The sequence below is a fragment of the Epinephelus lanceolatus genome, chromosome 17 (genome assembly GCF_041903045.1).
Source record: "Epinephelus lanceolatus isolate andai-2023 chromosome 17, ASM4190304v1, whole genome shotgun sequence".
NCBI classification, from domain to species: Eukaryota; Metazoa; Chordata; class Actinopteri; order Perciformes; family Serranidae; genus Epinephelus; species Epinephelus lanceolatus.
The window spans coordinates 29,934,116-29,953,334 of record NC_135750.1 but is presented as its reverse complement, the minus strand read 5'-3'; the positions used below and the strand labels follow the sequence as shown (position 1 = coordinate 29,953,334).

Sequence of the window (19,219 nt, the reverse complement as noted above, 5' to 3'; positions counted from 1 at the left end):
ACACAATGGCTGACAGCAGAAAAGCCCAGGATTTGTTAGCAACTGGAACTTCTCACTGGAGACAAACAACCGCACAGAGAAACAAATAGGAGAGAGAAAGAGACAAAGAACAAGAATGTGTGCAGGCAGAAGGAGAGGCAGAGACGACAGACAAGCCTGTCTTATTCCTTAAAAAAAAAAAAAAAAGATCCCTGCTTCTAAGGAGGCCTGTTAAATGTCAAACACCTTCTCGGTTGTGAGATAAGAGAGAGGGGTTCAATTATACCGCTCTCTCCATCCCACCAGTGTACGAAACCACACACATAAACACATATGAATATACACACAAAGACACACATGCCTCCTCTGCCTTTCACTGCGCCTTCAGCGAACATGCACAGATGTAGAAGACTGACACACACTTAGGTTTCAAAAGATAGTAAGTGCAAACACCAAATTGACACCATACGTGTCCGTGCTGAAAAGGCTGTAGTGGCAGAGCCTCGCAGTGAATGACGGCACACCGAGAGCACAGTGAGACCAGGGTGAGAGAGAGAGAGTAAATACTGTAAGTGAGCGAGATCATTCTCCACAAGTGGGGAAGACAAAGAGATCAAGGCACCAGCAAACAAAAGCAAGCAGATCTGAGCCAGAGACTGGTCTGTAAATGGGGGACATAGAGTGCAAGCACCCCACTTGTCAATTAATCCTATCTGGCACCAGCATGCTGGCCTTTATGAGAACAAATGTCAGCTTTCAAGACAAGGACGATATAACCTTTCTTCATAGAATGCCTCAGACGGCCAACGCTGATATTACCCTCTAGGCTCATAATATAAGCTGATGTCATCCAAATGATCATTCTAAGAATTTAGTAAAATTGCTGTTCTGAAACTGATCAGGTTCATTGGTAACCCCAACATACTTAAATTCGGAAACACTGTCCAGATAGGGCTGTATTCATTTTTTCTGCAACTGAGTTTTATGAATGAAGCTTTGTATACCCGTCTGTATATCTTAAGACATTATCACCCCACAAAATAAAAAATACCTGAACACAAAAACCTCAGTTTGAATCAAGCGATGACGTCTTGATGGAATACAAACATCAAGCAAATGCAGATACATAATATTCACATAGAATCGTGTTAGAGCTGAAATTGCTTTTGTTATTGATTATTATTATCAGTCATATAAATGTAATTCATGGTGCTGCTAGATTGCTGCTAGATTGCCCCGTTAATACAGGTGTGTGCCTGTGCAAGTTATTGGAAATATTAAGTCACACAAGTTGGAAACAATCCTACGCAGCCATCACTGGAACTCTACAAATAGTATAATTCTAATATTATTAGTGTAACCTAATCTTTAAAAAAGCTGCGCAGCATCTGAATGTTGATTTAGAATTTGAATGTCAATGTCAATGAATGACGCTTTAAACTATTCAGCACAGCCCTAGTTGTTGCCAGAAATCACATCCCAGCGCTTGCTAATGCAAAAACATATTCAGCCAGTCTGGGCACATGGTCACACAAATCAGAAAATGGGTTGCATGTGAAGATGTAATGGCTGGCAACAACAGGGCTGTGCAAAGGGCTCAAAACACAGGTTCTGTCTCAGCAGGAACTCATTTTCAAGTAATATTCAGAGCATTATGCATGCCTCAGTGAGAGATTTTTTTTTTAGCTTTCAAATCATCTCTAATGGTCTTTGAGACCTGTAACCTTCAGATTTTCAAAGACAATTAGGAGTTTTCTATGACATTTCATTTTCTCTCTGTTTTTTCTAATTCCTTACATTATCTTTGTAATTGGAAAATTGGTCTTTTTGTATTCATAAAACCACTTTCTGAGGAATCAAAACCTGTGTAACACAAACAAACATACAAACAGGAACAATATATATTTGTACTTGAGTCACGACACTAACTGCCGCATGTGTGTTCAAATGGGCAAAGAGAAACAGAAAAAAACAAACAACAGATACATTCACACAAACACACATGCACAAAACACACACACACAAACAAACACACACACGTATGCCTTCCCCCTCCCCACTCCCACAGCTTCCCTGCAACGGAGCAGGGAGAGGTGGTCGTTGATGTGAAACATCAATTTCCAGGTTAGCTGCTCTGCGTGGCTCAGGCAGGTATCAGCCGTGACCCACCTGGGCCAGATAAGCAGCTGCAAGAAGCTGATCTGCCACCCAGCAATGCACCTCTCGGTACTGGAGAACAGAGTAATATGCGCACACACACACGCACACACACGTAAACAAATATTAAAACCTAAAACAATTAATTAAATGTCAGGGCAGAATAGAAAAACAGTGTGCTACAAAAACGGCCATATTACAAATAAATTCTGTGTTTTTTAAATCACTAAATTAAAACAAATGATTAAAAATATATTTACATCCCTGTACAATCACAAGTCAGGAGCACTGCTCAGGTAGAGGATTCTCCCTCTTGATACTTTAATAATTCAGCTTGATGGAACTGCTGGGATTAAACTGGGTTTGAACTCGAGGTGTTCCAGATACACGTTACACACAAATACACACATAAATGTGTAAACAAATTGATTGATCTCTGTGACGATGCTGATAATTTGGGATCATTAAAAAAAGGACAACTAGTATCCCAATCCAAAATTCTGTGGTGTTCTCTCTGGCGGTTCTGTATGCTCTCTCTCTCTGTCTGTCTCTCTTACTCACTCACAGACAGATTTAATTTGAGCCTTAGCTTCAATGAGAGCCTAAAAGAGTGTTAGCTAAATGTGTATCAGTGTGTGAGAGCCCATCCTCAGTTGGTCAGGTAATCTAACCACTGCCACCATCACAGTGACGCCTGTCAGCTCAGTGCTGGGTGCCTTGGCAGCGCTGCTCAACCTGGTGTCGCGCCACATTCCCACAGACAATTTCAATTAACTTTTACAACCCAGAGAAATATCACACACACAGCCTGCAGCTATTCAACACGCTTCCCCCATCTTTGTCTCTGTCTCTCTGTACTCTCACTCTCTGTCTGGTCATAACACAGGAAAACTTGAATGGAATAGGCCACACCACAGAAACAGCTGCACTTCTTTTAAAGGGAGACAAAGAGAGATCCTTTCAGTGTTAAGTGTCAAAGACAGCGGTTCTAAAGAAATACTTAACGAGGCTCACATAAGGTGCTGAATCATGCAGCTGAAACTGGAAACCAAGCTGAACACCTCCTTGAGGTGCAGTTACAAAAGTGGACCTTCAATGACTATGAGTAACCAAAAATGACTACTGTTAACACTAAATTGATTGTATCAGTTAGTCAAAAGAAAGATGCATGGTCAAGTTTGGGTGTGAACTCTGCTTTTTTGTCTTATCTTTAATTCACACTAGAAGTGACAGGTCAGGATGCAAGTGTCCATTCGTTCAACCCAAGCCAAATCAGTGAGTCACAGCAGTCACCTTTCAGGTGCTGACATGCTGAAAGGACAGCAGCCTGACAAACTTTTTTCAAAAGAGCAAGTATCACAAACAAAGGAAACTTGAGAGTCTTGACTGATTGTTGTAGTGTATCAGTTTACAACACACTGTTTAATGTAGAACATTTAAGATTTGTGTGAACTGAATGACTACCAGAGGAGAAACTAGAATTACCCCCCCACGGTTGTATGCCTGCACCAACCAGTCAAGTTGTAGTTTCCATCCATGTCTGTCCAGACTATCTAGTCTAGACTTTGAGGGAATCAAATAAAAAAGTATTGAGTGTTTTTTTTGGTGAAAATGGATGCTTTACACACAGCCTGAACCCGGCAGCACAGAGGATCTATACAAGCACAGTTTCAAGGTGGACACCCAAGATTAGAGTCACCAATTCAGTATTGGACCAAATGTCTCCCCTTCTGTTCTGGAGTTACAGCACTGAATAAGGGCCAGATAGTGTTTTTGCAGATTATTTTTGTCACAGTGGAGTTGAACTAATGTTATGCTATCCAACACTGACACATGACCAATGCAGTTCATCAGTCACGTCTTGAAAACGACATCACTAACGTCACAGATTCTGATTTGATGTTACTGACCCAGGCAGGCCAGTGACTGGCCAATCAACTTGCCTGGCATAAACTTTTACTGGCCCTGGAACATCGGGCCATTGGGTATGTCACACTGTGACTGTATCCTCAGTGCCCCTTCCAAAATTGGCACCCCTTCCTTGTTTTTCATTCTTGTACTTGCAAATGTTTGAGCCTGCTATTGGTAATAGCAGTACTGTTTGTACTTCTTGAACCACTCTCATCATGTACCATGTAAACTGATCCATTTTAAGTGATTCAGCCTTGTTTTATTTTTCCTAAGGCAAGTAAAATAGAGAAATTTGACACTTGGGATACAGCAAATACAAATCAAGTTGTTTGAATATCAGTTGCAAAAATTAAATATCATTTTCCTGTTAGCAGTTGACTAACCTTAAGTGTTCTGCCTATTTTGTTTAGAAATTTTTTAAAATGTGTGAAGCTGAATATGAATGATTTTCTTACACCAGCGCTAGAACTGTATACAATTTAAGACTGCACATGGGACATAATTACTTGTTAAAATAAACATTTTCTGCTGTGGAGGCAGAAAAGCAAGACTGAAAGTCATGACAAAAACAAGATCAGTGAAAAGTGATGAAATTAAAATTATGTATGTGAATGAGCAGGACGCTTAGCATTCGTGGAAACTCAGAGGCAATGTTGCAATGAGAGGCCAGAGTGCTGTGAGTGTTTGCATGGGCCGTAATAACACTAACACATCACGTGCTGGGTAAGTGCAGACAATATAGCGCAGCACAGCGTCATGATGGATGGTGTGTTTGCAGACACCACTGAACCGTGGACCCCATTATTTCCTGGGGGAGGAAGGGGGAGCAAGGCACCACGGGGAGAGATAAGGGATGATTGACTAAACCAAAACAGAGGTCCCTCATGGATGGCAGTGTGCCGGCATTATTGGGAAGCCATTGTGGGAGTCAATGCAACAGCTCAATGACAGCAGAGAGCTGTCATGGGAAGTAAGAAGATCAAGTGTATCCCCTTCCTAAAGTGAGGTAGGGGAGGGCTCTTCACGTGGAGAGAAAAACTTCCAGTCATTAAGAATATCTCCCGGACATGTTGGGACTCATCTCCTGCTGAGATCAGGTGGTTCAACCCTCAGTAGGGAGGAATACTTCACTTCTGCAGCTGGTAGATAGGATTTATAAAACTAAAGACACACACGCACAGACAGAGACACAGTCACTCTGCCTCTCATGCACACAGCACATCCGCCAACTCAAACTCATAAACAGTGACAGATACAACAGCAGTTGCCAAAGATGCAGAAAGGACACACACATCGCATTCCAATTTGGCTAAATGAGGGCTGAAAGCAGGAGCATAAACAGACCTCTGCGCTACCCTGCTCACAGTCAGACAGTAACAAATATCTAGAGCACATATCCAGCAAGAGACAGCCCTGGATACCAGCCAACATCCCAAAAACACTGAATCAACTCTCAGAGGAGCTGCCCCCTCTTTCTTCTCCTGACAATTCCCTGATTACTCTTTCATTTTATCACTGCTCATCTTTCTTTATTTCTATTTTTATGCTTCTGTTTCTCTTCCAGATTATCTCGTCTGCAGAGGCAAAGGACAGGCAAAATATTGTTGGATGTCTCCCGGTCTTCTGCGATGCAATCTGCCAGTGTAGTGAGGTAATTTCAGATAATTAAAATGTCAAAAAATAAATTAATGGTTCACACTTATTCAGAATATTTTAGACTGTTTCCTGATGAGGAAAACATAAAACATTTAAGGGAAGTACGGAGATGTTTCGGTTTAAGCCCTTGGAAGCATCGCATTGCTCTTCCTCCCCTCAAAGTTTGTTTGTCTGATGTTTGCATGTCAGAAGGGATGGGTGAGGACCCTTTATGCTTTTTTGATATATTGTGTGGTTTGGCTGACAAACCCATTGTGAACACTACCTTGTCACTACCTTCTTAACACAAACTAAGCTGATTTGAGTGTTTTCTCCAATTAAGTGGCATAATCTTGTATTCAGCCTTAATCAAATGAAGTTGTTTAATTTCTAGAGATATTATTATTATAGAGAAATAATGTAAAAAATATTCTGGATTTCTGTTGTTATAGAAAAACACTGAAACAGCAGTGGTTCATTTGACAATTACATTGGTAAAATACAACTGACACGGCCTGTGCACACTCATACAGTTGCACACATTCACACCTGAAAACCCAGTACAAGTCTGGTCTGATGGTCACTGAGCAGGGGGGTTAAGGGGTTAAGTGCCTACCATCACTTGCTCACTTACCTGGTAGCATGTGAGTACTGTAGTCAGTGAGTGTGGAGACTGGGACATATGCTTAGTCAGGAATTTTATAACGATTTTCAAATCCAGATACACATTTACTCCACATACCTAATCTCAGCACATATTTGCACGTGCAATTTCTTGAATATTACAGTTTGTCTTTCCATAAAAGGACATCTTGTAAGGAGCTCCACATGGGTGGCACTGTGTCAGAGTGAATGGAGAATTAGCAAATGGCGCAATGAGCAAAATCTATTGATGTTAGGTGATGCCAGATTTTTCAGTTTAAGTGCTTAGTTGAAAGAGAGAAAGAGAAAGATGGGTTTTAATTTTAAATGTGTTGTAGGGCTTATTGATGAAGCAGCCCGGAGCCAAAGACAGAGCAAGAGTGTGCACATGCTCGGGTCATCTCCACAGTGCTGTGTAAATCAGCTGGTCATTCAGTGATTTGCACCGGGAGAGGCAGTCAGGTAAGGAGACCGTTTTCTCCAACCAGGTTAATGGCCTGGCCAATCATTTGATCAGCAGCAAAACAGAGCTGAGGGCCCTTATATCCAGCCAAGTGGCACTAACGTTGGTGAGTCAAATATGGATTTCCCAGTACCAAACACAAAAACCTCTTGAGCAGGAGAAAAGCCTAAGCCTCAGAGCAGCATCCATCTTCTTCCTGTGGTCTTCAGCACAACATTAAAAACAGGGTATCCCAGACCCTCTTAAACATCAAATTCAAGGACTTTCCAAGCCCAATCCTCAAACACAAGGACCCAACACAGCATAGTTTAAAAACACATATCAAGGTTAATTACTGTTGTAACACTGACAATTTTTTTATAATGAGAAGTAGCAGGCTTTACATAAGCTCAGAGACAACTATTAAAAACAGAGAGAGAGACATCAATGTGTGAACACTGCTGAATTGTGCCGTTACAGTGATGGAAGACAATGTCAAAAGAACTGTAATTTCTATTCTTGCACAAAATACAAAAGTTCAAGCACTTTCAATGACCCTTGTCTATCCATTTTCAAAAACTTTTGTGGTTCATTAAATTTTTTAAAAAAAGGAGGGGTTAAAACAAGGGCGTGGAGGCAGGTTGTGTCTGAGGTTGCTAGGCAACCATAATAAGCACTGTATCATAGCCTACTTACCACAAATCCCAAGTGTGGAGCTGATCTTCAACCAGGCATTTTTTTAAGTGTGAAAAAGGCCTTTAATATTGTCAGAGGGACAACATGCAAAGCTTTGCGTAGCACTGCACTAAAATGATAATTTTCCTCTCCATATTTACCACAGATTGACAGTAAGAAAGAGAGGGAGATATCTACACACTGTGGTTGGTTGTCCCTTGTCATATGACGTGATGCACGATGCTGCTTTCTGAAAGTTAAATTTTGTCTATAACAGGGTGCAGCTTTTGTGCCTTAAAAAAGCAAGCACTTAGGAATGCTTACCTGCTGTGACAGCGTCACTCTCGCTTTTGAGCACATCTACATTTAAAACAATGGATTTGAGGCCAGGCGTACAGGCCCTTAAGAGAACTGAAATGTCTGTGAATAATATACAAAATAAAAATATCTGTTCAGTTTTGTAGGCAATTCAGAAAGCACTGGTCCAATAAAGATCAAGGAGCATTCACACTCAAACTATCTACAATACAATAGTTATGAACACTGCTTTGTTTATGAGTGCAGCTAATATAGTCAATGCACTGAATCAGAAAGCTGTGAAAGAGAGAAAGAGAGAGAGAGTGTCCGGAGGAGGAAGTGTTGACAAGCCATAGTTAATGTAGAGTGCACTAGGCAGCTGACAATGGGGAATTGGCTGGGGAGAGAGTACACAGACATTATCAACACGTTTAGGGGAAGGCTTTAATAAGTCGTTCCTTGGGGCTACTTCCTGCTCCTTAATTATTATTGAATTAGGAATGCCACGGAGCTAATTAAAAGTGCAAGGTATTTACTGTAGCAGTACAAGAATGTGAGGGAGCAGAGGAGAGTGGGTGAAAAAGGTGGATATTTTAATTGTTTCTAACCGCATCCCATTACTAGTACTTACAGCAAAGATTCTACTGCTGTGTCTCAAATCAGATACATCTGTAGTTTATACTTGCTTTTTTAAGGCCATAAGTGCATTCACACTGAGAAGTATGGCAAAATACAGTGCACTATGAGTACCCAGATGGTGCGCTCATGACGGTCAGAAGTTGAGTGTGGATCATTGGGACACTTCTTATCCTCAATGGTCATGGAAGGGGCTGGACCACAAACACATTTCAAACTTGTAAAATGATATAAGCCATCAGTTTATTTATTGGGTTTATTCTGTAATAAATTGGTACCGCAAACAATGATGCAAATGCTAACGTTAGCTTGCTAGCTAGCTAACAGCAGCATATTTTATCATCGGGAATTGACATTACATGTGTTGTGGTATAAACTATACAATCTATGGCCGTAAGTTACATTTCGTGTTCATGTATATTAAATTGTGTCTTCAGTGTAGAAGAATTCAGTATTAGATTTGTGGTCAGATGCTTGACAAGTTGTAAATATTCACAAAATGTAGGATTCACTCAGATGATCAGCTGGTGATAGAGCCAGCCAGTAACAGCCACAGATATTCATAGATATAGAAACCTGCCATGAAAGCATGTTCATTTGAAATATTATAAATAAATACAGAAGAAGTTGCTGTTGTCATTTCCGATAAGTGTGCAATGGCTGTGTTTGATTTGAGACCATGTCAAAATTTGTGCACTATGCAAGTAGTGTATGCAGTGTGCTACATGTAAGTGTACTGATGGAAGTATTCAAGACACAGCATAGCGTACATCTTTGGTATGCAGGAGTAAAACAAAACAAAAAAGTTTTAAAATATATGCAAGAAAATATACTATGAGAAAAAAGTTTATTTGGGCTTAAATAAGAGCAGGAATGCTGCCTCCACATGCTAAAACTGGAAGGTGTGCTGCTTTAGATGTCTTATCTGTCCACTGTGTGATGCAGGGGAAATTGAAGATGAGTTTCATTTTGATGTTAATGGCAAAAAAAAAGTGTGCTGATGGAAATGAATGACTCACAATGACTGAAATGGTTGTTTGAATGAACTGAAGATCTCCTTTTCATTCATACTGCCAGAAGCTACTCTCCTGTTGTTCTCTCTGCCCTCTGAGAATTCTTACTTCCACAGTAAAAATAATTGAATTTGAATGAACGCAATAATTTATCCCATATAAATGAGCACTTATTTTTATAATGTTAGCCTAAGCCAAACTTTTAAATCTAATCAGACAGTGAGGCCTTATGCTCGATTGGCACAAACTACGAGACATGCACAAACCATCCCAGCAGAGTGTGGAAGTTTCTTATTTTGAACAAATGTTGTGTTCTTTCCACAAGTTAATTACTCAGTAGAGAGCTTAATCTGCCGAATCAGGGCAAAGTGGATTAGGAGATGAGAGCGTTTAATCAAAGTGTTCTCTCAGTCTAATTACACATCCCATTTCCTGACACAACACACACTGTTATCTGCCACTGCATTTAAAAATCAGCTCCTCTGTTTAGCTGCCTCCCCTAAGAGTGAATGATCCCACTGCCTGGATGTGACAAAAATGCATCAAACGTAAACACGGGCATGCATACTCAAACTAAATGGACACGTGCACAGAGACCACACAGACATACGGAGAATGAACATGACTAGAGTGAGGATATTGTTTTGAACACCGTGAAATATTCTCCCTGTAAATACTGAAATAAATCATCTGAAGCATCGTTGTATCACTGCAGTGTACAGCAGACAGCTAATTTAGCCTAATCAGGCATCACAGACATCATTCATACCAGTGGGGACTAAAGATTCTCTTGGGTTCAGTCTCATACATGTATCAAGCTAAGGGTGTTGCATTAGCCTGCTTGAAAATGAACCCTGTAAAGGACAGTATATATATATATATATATATATATATATATGTATGTATGTGTGTATGTATATATATATATATATATATATATATATATATATATATGTCAGAGGTGTGAGCTCACACCTTCTCCCATTGTGTTACATGTGCCTCTACACCACATCTGTGCAGCAATTTTCAAACACTTTGTGTTGGTTCCTGAACCAAACCCCTTGCTGATGAGGAGGAGAGGAACAGTGTAGTCTTAGATCAAATATCCATGGTGTTTGGATGTGTTCCCTCATCTCGGATAAATCAGAATCATGCGCTCCTGCCTTAAGGAGCTGAGACTACTGGCACGGAGGCCATGAGCTGAAGCAACTGATCTGCTGCCCGATAGTGTTGTGAGTGTGTGCACATGCATGCCGACCAGTTTTAACTGAAGGTCTGCATTACTCATCTCCATAAGACAGTACCAAAGTCGTACTGTGCACGTGTCAGTCAACTGCTTCTTACACAGACTGGCTCTTGGTGTCACCTCACACAACCTGCTCACATGAACCCTATGCTGTTGCATCATCAGCAAGACTAAGCCAAACAACCTCCATGGTAACTGAATGCAACCAATCAGAGTAGCTGTGGAAACCTGAGCACTGGGCTCAAGTCATGCAGTGTGGCAGGTGCTCATTTATGTTCATCAAATTTGTGGTAAAATAAAGGCCTAATGAAGTACAGAGGAATGTATGAAGTTTTGAATATGATTAAACCGCCTCCATTGTGCCCTGAAAGCACAATTTAACAATTCTTTATTCTTTGCACAATCTTTGCACTGAACCTTGAGATGAGAAAATATGTATTTTCAATCTACCCTTTATTCAAATCAAGAGTAAGAGCGATGTCAGCATTGAAATTGCTCCCGGGCTTCTCTATTAAGCCAGTGTGCTGGATGATAAGTAATCTTGAGTTTTTGTGAGGAAACGTGGGTGTTTGTGGCGAAAAGGATCTTAAGTTATTCTCATGTCACATCCTCTGCTCACATGCACACACACACACACACACACACACACACACAGTTTTGACCCAGTGGCTTGTGTGTGCGTTCGTGTGTTTATGAATTGGAGGGCCTCCTAGACGAGGACATCTGCTGAGCTAATAAACAATAATCTTGACAAATTGTCACTGTCCGATCACTCAGCCCGCCCTCATAATCACACCGCTGAAGAAGCCATCACAGGCCGAGCCAGGGACGTAACTGACAGCTCCCTGGACCAGTGGAAGGCATTGCTGGACCGAAGCCCAGCTGCCTGAGGAGAGGACACAATGATTCATGGCCAGAGGGCAACCTGGACAGAGCGGTTAGGGAAATTAGCGACACCACCCACCAACACATCCATGCCCTTCACTGGTTAGAACACAAGCTGACTGAATGAAGAGATGGCCTCCTGCCAGAAACTGCTTAGTGCTGCTGCACAAAGATGCCAAACCAGGCAACTCTGAGGGCAATAGTGTTTGGGGTTGGGATGATGATGATTTACTGTAGGCTCAGTGGGATACTGTAACCTTTCCTGGCTGCAGTACAAAACACACAACTGAGATGATGATGATGATGGAGATGAAAATGGTGATGGAGATGGGGACAGGGACACTGCTGATGATGGAAGCTCTGTGGTGTATTTGAACTTTTATGACCCAGAGAAAAGAGGTGAAAAAGGAAAACATTACAGGTTTTCTACGCCTGAGACAAGCAACTGTGAGGGTGTACACACGGATAAGTGCACACTCCATGACTCAGACTAGTAGCGCTGACAGACTGGCAGAGTATAAAGGTCATGTGATAAAAAAAAAAAAAAAAAAACTTCTAGAAAATCAATCCAATATAAAAGGATTTTAATTCCAAGGCACTGACACCGTCAGAGATGATGAAAAGCCAGACATCTTCAAATTGCCCTGTCAATCACTGCAACCAACAAAAATGACAAAAAATAAATAAGAGGGGGAATAATAGATCCAGGAGGAATCGGACTCAACCGAAACTGGTGTTCATACCGTAACCCCAAACCGCCCCTAACAGTAGTGGGACACAACATATAAGCAAGCTTATAATAACATGGAGATATCAAATCTGGCCAAACTCTTTCATACAGACATCAACACCTGGACGTGAAATATCCAAAGCATCACAGGTTCCTTTTGTGCCAGCTTTATATTAGAGGATCACTCAGACAACTGGGCTCTGGAGTTTTCCTCTCATCACACGGACAAACACACCACACACATAGAAACACACGCAGGCGTCCTGATAGAGGACATCCATTGCCATCAATGTCAGTGTCTTTTATGACATCTCTCTTTACTTGTTTTTTACTTTCTCAGTTTATATTCAAGGGATACAACGACAGACCGTATCTTTGCAGTAAACAAGTTGACAAAGCAAACCACAAAGACAGCTTTACTGTGCTTTCTTTAGACAATGTAGATACATCAAATACAACATACTGGAAATCCTCAGAGACTCACCGACAGGCATATCTTCATAGATGAGAAGATAGGTCGAGAAGAAGTAGTTCAGGAAGCGTGGCGGCTGGTTGGAGCCTGTAATAAAGAGAGATGGATAAATGTTGATTTAAATTGCACTGACATGACAGTGTTTAGATATGCTCTTAAAGTGATTAACTGTCAGCTTACTTACTACTGTACTAGACTGAAAGCTTTTACAAATGTTGTTCTTGGTTTTTCACATTCTCAGCAGCAGCAACAGCAGTTTATTTGAAATGATACAGTCGAGCTGTGTACTTGAGCAGCACTAGTCAAGTGATTTTTGGGAAGGTACAAAAACCCGACTGCAAAAAGCACCTAAACTGAAAAATCTGGCATCAAATTGGTACAACTGATGCCACTGCACACACCCTTGTTCTATTGTGTAATTCATACAGACTGTTTTCACACTGCTTCCCAAAACAAAGCATGGCCCCTCCCTCGACAAGGGGGCTGCATAGCAAATATATTCAGTGTATGATTCTGTATGTGACTGGAGCAATTGTATTCAGTGTAAGACGGTGTGTGACATCTGGGGATGTTTGGAAGTTTTCAATTAAAGTGTCAACATTAAAATTCCTTCTTCACGTTTTAAAGTATATAGATATACTCTGCTATGATAAAAAAAATAGTTTAACATGGTTTTACAAAAAAAAAAGTAAAAAAAAAAAAAACAAAACTGAAAAAGTACTGGCAGCAGCTTTCCCCCTCATTGAGAAATTCTGGATCTGGCCTCTGCCTTGCCCACCACCATTGCTTTGCTAGGCTGACTGGTGAAAGAGCAGTGTGCATCAGGATGGTTAACATTAGAGGAGACATTGGAGAGATTCAGCCATACATATGTGAGCCTCAGTCAGACCAAGACTCAGATGCCGAGTTTGTTGAACAACAAAATCTGCGACTAAGAGAATTGTGTAATCAGCATCTGTTATTTTTGTTTTGTTCGTTAGCTTGTAACTGGCAGTGGCTGACACAGTGTTAGTGGTTATGAAACACACAATAATATCTGCTATGATGTTACAGTGTGTTCACATCCTCACTTTGTTATTACAAAATTATATCTCAGAGGTCTAATTTGTTTGTAGAGGATATATTCCATCTAAGATTTTTATATTACATGTGTTAAGTCCAGTCTGCGCTGGAGGTTTTAAGTTTCGGTATGAGATGGCAATTAGTTTTCAAATTTGTAACGTACCCAATCTAGTTTGCCTGGGGTACATCTAAATCTCAGATTTTAAGGAAGGGCACAGTCATTTCCTCCCTCATTAGATGAATGTGAAAACACCTTTCTAGTGACAAAGTTTGCACAGATACAAGTCAAGGTCAGACATTTTAGGGGATGTAAATGTAAGAAAAGACCATTTTGAGTGGACTTTGACCACATCCCATGGCTTCCTCTTCCTCTTAAATATTTCTATCAAAGGTACGGACCCAGCCTCTAAATTGAACTGAACAAGATCTGTAGATCTGATGAGGATATAACAGGTAAGACGAGGCTTGCTCAGAGTAGCTTGTGTGGACCGAGTGCATCCTGTATCTCAGTGTAATACATGTAATGTGAAATGGATCAATGGCTCTGACTTGGTCGTAACAAATTGGCTGAATATCAAGTTAAGAGAAAGCTGGCTTTTGCAAGTCTGATATAAAATCCTTCTTAAAGTCCTCTTTAGTGTGTATGCTTTTGCTTAGTGTTAAATATAAAAATGGACCACGTGGGAAGAACCATCAACAGCAGTAGTAAGATAATAACATCAAGCAGAGCTGCCTGTCCAATATGCATCTACTCACATCAGGTGGTGATGACGGGGATCAACTCCTTCCCCTCAAGGATAAATTACTGCCCACTGTTAGGAGGTTTGAAGTACTCCACCATTTGCTAAAAAACCTTCCTCGATTCACCCAGGGTTATTGTGTTTGTACAGCAGCCTTTTATGGCCAGGCTGTAGGCGTGTGTCTTTTACTGTTCTTCTATTCTGTAATTGTTTCTCGCTCCCACTCTATATGTCTTCTACCCATTTTAGGTTTTTGGCTGTTGTCATCTGTTCACTGCTCTATGTGTATTGACAGCATCTGTGTCACACATACCTCTGCAGTACATCAATCACTCAGCCGAGGGACAAATATACACTTGACCTTGAACAATAACCCCAACAACCCAGATACATAAATTCAGGTCAAATTTAGTTATGAAACACAGCCATCTCACACTGTACATCTTATTTATAAAACTGTAAAAAACATTTTGCAGATAACCACTTTCAAAAGCACTTATAGCAGCCAACAAACAGTGTAAGCAGAGAGCATCAATTACACAGAGAGCATTATACTGCTGTCAGTTTTGGTCATTATTTTCATGCTTTACTTGGATAAAGTGTTTACATGGTCTGTCTGTAGGTAGAGTCATTCATGCCTCCAGGGTCCATGAAAACAATTCAGCATCATGGTCAATTTTTAAAACTGCATGGCCATCAGTCTGAAAATGTTATGTTTATGTTTGTGAGGAGTGAGCGTTTCACAAATTAAAGCTTTAGTGCTGTAATAAAAAGATAAAAACAACTTTAAAATGTTAAAAAAAAAAAGTTGAACGCTGAATTGCCTGCATATGTTTGAAGCTCGACTGTATTTTTAATCATAACAACTATGAACATAGTATATTAAGGCCAAAATTACATTTACATCATATTGATTTCTCCGTACAGAGGGGAATATCCTTCCATTCCACACTTTTGAGGGCTTGTATCAGGGTTAACAGTCTGCCATGTTTGGGCATGGTTCTGTGGTGTCAGAAGGCAGTGTGATACAAGCTGTTTTGTTGGGAAGATCAGGGAACAAAGCTGATGGTCTTTGATCAGCTGAGCTGTGCGGCAGACCACAGAGACACTGAAGCAAGAGAAGGGGAGGCCAGTCTGTTTGAAGTGAGAGCACTTGATAGAGTGAATCGGTGCTTTGAAAGTGGGAGCTTTTTCGTTCAGTCATATGCCCGCCTGTGCGGAAGAAGATGCTTATCTCTGGCTTGCCAGTGTGGCTTTTAGTGGGCGCCAAAAACGTGGAGCATGCTTCACTGGATAGGGGGTGGTGAGGAGGAGGGTTAACAAGCTCCCGTCCATACCTGTGGTTTAATTACTGCGAGGCACTGCGTCAGGCTTGGAGAGTGGAATGCAGATAGATTACAGCCACAAAATAATCACAGCAATGATCATCAATCCAATTTGCTGGATCAGGGAGGTAATGCTCAAGAGGAGTGCAGGGTCAGTGTGCTAATGGGTTAGTTAGAGAACGCAACAGTGACAGAGGGAGAGAAACAGAGATGTAACATTAAAAGCAAACACAAGGTGTGAGGTGGGGGTGGGAGGCAAGAGGCTGGCGGACTCTGGAGGTGGAAAAAAAGCCTTGATAAACTCATTGTGCTTGATGGAAAGAGGTTGTGGCATTCACTTAATAACTTTCCCCACTGCTTCAGCACTGTGTGTGATTGGAGGTGTCTCCTGCCTGTCACTGTTAGACAGCTCCTGTGACTCTCAGCAGCACAGAAGCTCTCTCTCAATATTGTTACCTCTCTCATGTCCTCAAAGAAATACACTCAGCAAAGAAGGCATATATTTTAAAGTACATCTTAACAATAATGTGAGACATTATGCAAGGCAGACAAGTGTGTGTGTGTAGAGTCAAGTAATGACAGTAATAAAGCTTAAAAAATAAATAGACCATGCACAGGGCTGAAAGGAAAAGTTTGTACAAGTCAAGAAAAGCTAAGGGAATGTATCATGTGTATAAGGTAAGTGACAGAAATTCCTTTTAGGCAGTAAATGATGAAGAACTGAGAAAGAAGAGGGAGAGCTACTGTAAAATGCTTTAAAATGCTGCTATCAAATCTTTGCTTCTCTTACTGCAGCCTGTACGTTTTTCATAGTTTACCAAATAACTGACAAAGACATAAGAAAACCTTCTTTATTCATAATCCTGTATTTAAAATCAAATGGGATCACATTCAGTGGTGCTGCTCGCAATTGGTCGGACAGGTGTATGGGTGGGAAACTTAATGCTGGGAGATCAATACTGTGCAGACTCTGGGTGTTTCTCTAAGTCAAGGAAGGATCTTCAAATGGCTGAATTTCAAGGAGGCTACGTCATTGACCCCCGCCGAAAGACTGCTCCAATGTCAAGGATCCTTCCGAATTTCGCTGAGTCCTTCTTTAAGAGAAATTTAAAGGATGCATGTGTGTATCTTCAGTGGGTATAAAATGCCCACAATGCTTTGCACATGATTTGCTGGCATTGAAGGCGGGGCCTCTTCAATGAAACTTGCGCCAGCGGAGCTCAGCAGGATTTAGAGAAACGTAATTTATTTGGATTAATATCTCCAGGAGTTTTTATCATACAAGCATGACAAAAATATTAACAGAGACCTCATCATTCACGCTTTCCAATGTGCCCACTGCCGAATAATTAGATTTTTAGAATAACGTGATTTAGATTAAACATAGAAGTTTTTAAATTAATGATTTACAGCAGAGATGGAGTGCTAAGTGTCCCCCTCCCCTCCTACGCCCACTATTCACATGATAACGACATGATAATTGCTTTCATTCTGTCAGCTTCAATAGGTGCATTTTTCGGGGGGAATCGCGAAGAGAATGCCCATAGTAAAGACATTTCAATATCCTGCAGGTCAAAGCATCACTCATTTGTTTTGAGGTGAACATATTTCAGAAGATTACATGGTGCTGTCATGTACAATTGACACGGTCAGACGTTTCAGAGCAGCACGGCTCATCAGATCAGATCCACTGTTCGGATTTTTGTAGTAAGTGTATGGTTATACACACATAAAAATATGGAACACTTCGGACTCACAGAGTGATTCTGTGTGAGTCTGTGTATATACTGTAAACTGTACAACAACATAAGAGTGCCTAAATGATACCAGCACCCAGAAACTCCCCCAGACTGCTGGGGGTTAATTACGTAAACCTGGGGACACTTGTTAGCCTGTTCCAGTGTGTGTTCACTGAATGCTCAGAAGGACTCTTGCCTTGAGAAACAGCCTCTGGTTTGGAATGACATCACCAGAGCAAGATGGCAGTCTATGATAGCTACCAGTAGCAGTAGTCTGTGATGTTTAGGGAACATAGTTAAATTGTATCGTCTACCAATCGTCTGCATGTGAGGTTTAAATTGTAGCTACAAATAGTAACCTGGGTTACACTTACGCTACTTACTAAACCGAATTAACAGACGACACCATTTTGTCTCCTTTTATACTTTGTTTATAACTGAATTTTCTTAAGGGTAAAAAAAAACTGTTATATTTTCTACAGATTATACACTTTGCACAGGTCAAAAAAGTTAAATGCCATGGGTCATGTAAGAACAGATCTTATTGGATCACTTTATTCAGCCTCCGTGTAAATAGTTGGAATCTCGAATCAGAAAGACTTCAGTCGGATTGAAGAAATATTGACCATGTAGCCACAGCTACTGTGTAGATTTAATTGAGAGGTATACACTTTTCCAGTCAGGTGTGGTTATTGTATAAATGCTGCAGCGTCATTTTGGATTTACACATACTCATTCTTCAGTCAACAGGACTCACCTTCACAGAAAGAGTGGAGAATGAGGAAGGGAAGGAGAAGCTTGGCAAATGTCATCCTGCCGCCTAAACCCACACTCCACGACATCACCTGCACCTGATGAAGCACACACAAACACAGAATACTGTAGATCACAATTATATGGCGAGCTGATATTCACCATTGCAATTTTAGTCAAGCCACATAATGTCTAAACACATTTCAGCTTCTTTATGTTAGGTGATTACCGTGTAAGTGAGTGGGAGATGTGATCAGTGTAATTAGGGGACAGAAAAAAAGGATTTGCTGCATGACATGCTTCAAGCAGGTGTTTTCTTGTGTGTGTCTGCTTGAGGTGTGGGGTGTTGATGAAGGCAAATTCACAGCAACGGCTCATTTACAGTACACACTGCCTAACAGCCGTAATCAAGACGTTGCACTGGTAATTGTCTGATTAAAAACAAAAAAATGTGAAAACAGAAGGGAAAAGTGTAAATGACATTTTCAAGATGTGCATGGCGCAGCTTCACTGGACCAATTGCAAGGTCAAAACTGATAACAAATAATGAAACTGAACATGTGGAAAGCATAACAAAGATTCCCACAGTGTATTTATTGTGTCAATGTTGCTGTCAGGAGAAGAGCAATTAACTGTACACTGCTGCATCACTTTGTCTATATCTTAACTTACATTCTGTGAAAGGCAAACAATTTTGTATTGGTCTCTGTTGCATGAGGCTTGTTGTCAGGCAGCAACTCAGGCAATGTAGAAGCCCTTACTGGCTTCCCGTATTTCAGTCTTTCCCTCATCTGCCCCTCTTTCCTCTCCCTCTCATTTGTTCCCTCTCTTTACACTGTCATCACTTGTCCCAGCAAGGCCTCACTGGTCAGCAAACTCA

General features: G+C 40.9%; 1 protein-coding gene across 2 annotated transcripts in view; it reads right to left on the bottom strand.

The window, feature by feature from the left end:
* The window catches only part of cdh23 (cadherin-related 23), a 210,503-nt gene that overhangs the window by 174,792 nt on the left and 16,492 nt on the right, over nt 1-19,219 (bottom strand). For both annotated transcript variants that reach the window (XM_078160989.1, XM_078160990.1), the window contains exons 2-3: nt 18,344-18,437; nt 12,733-12,807 (exon numbers count right to left, since the gene is read on the bottom strand). In XM_078160989.1, coding sequence (XP_078017115.1) covers nt 12,733-12,807; nt 18,344-18,428 — 160 coding nt within the window. In that variant the 5' untranslated portion in view covers nt 18,429-18,437. The remainder of the gene's footprint in view (nt 1-12,732; nt 12,808-18,343; nt 18,438-19,219) is intronic.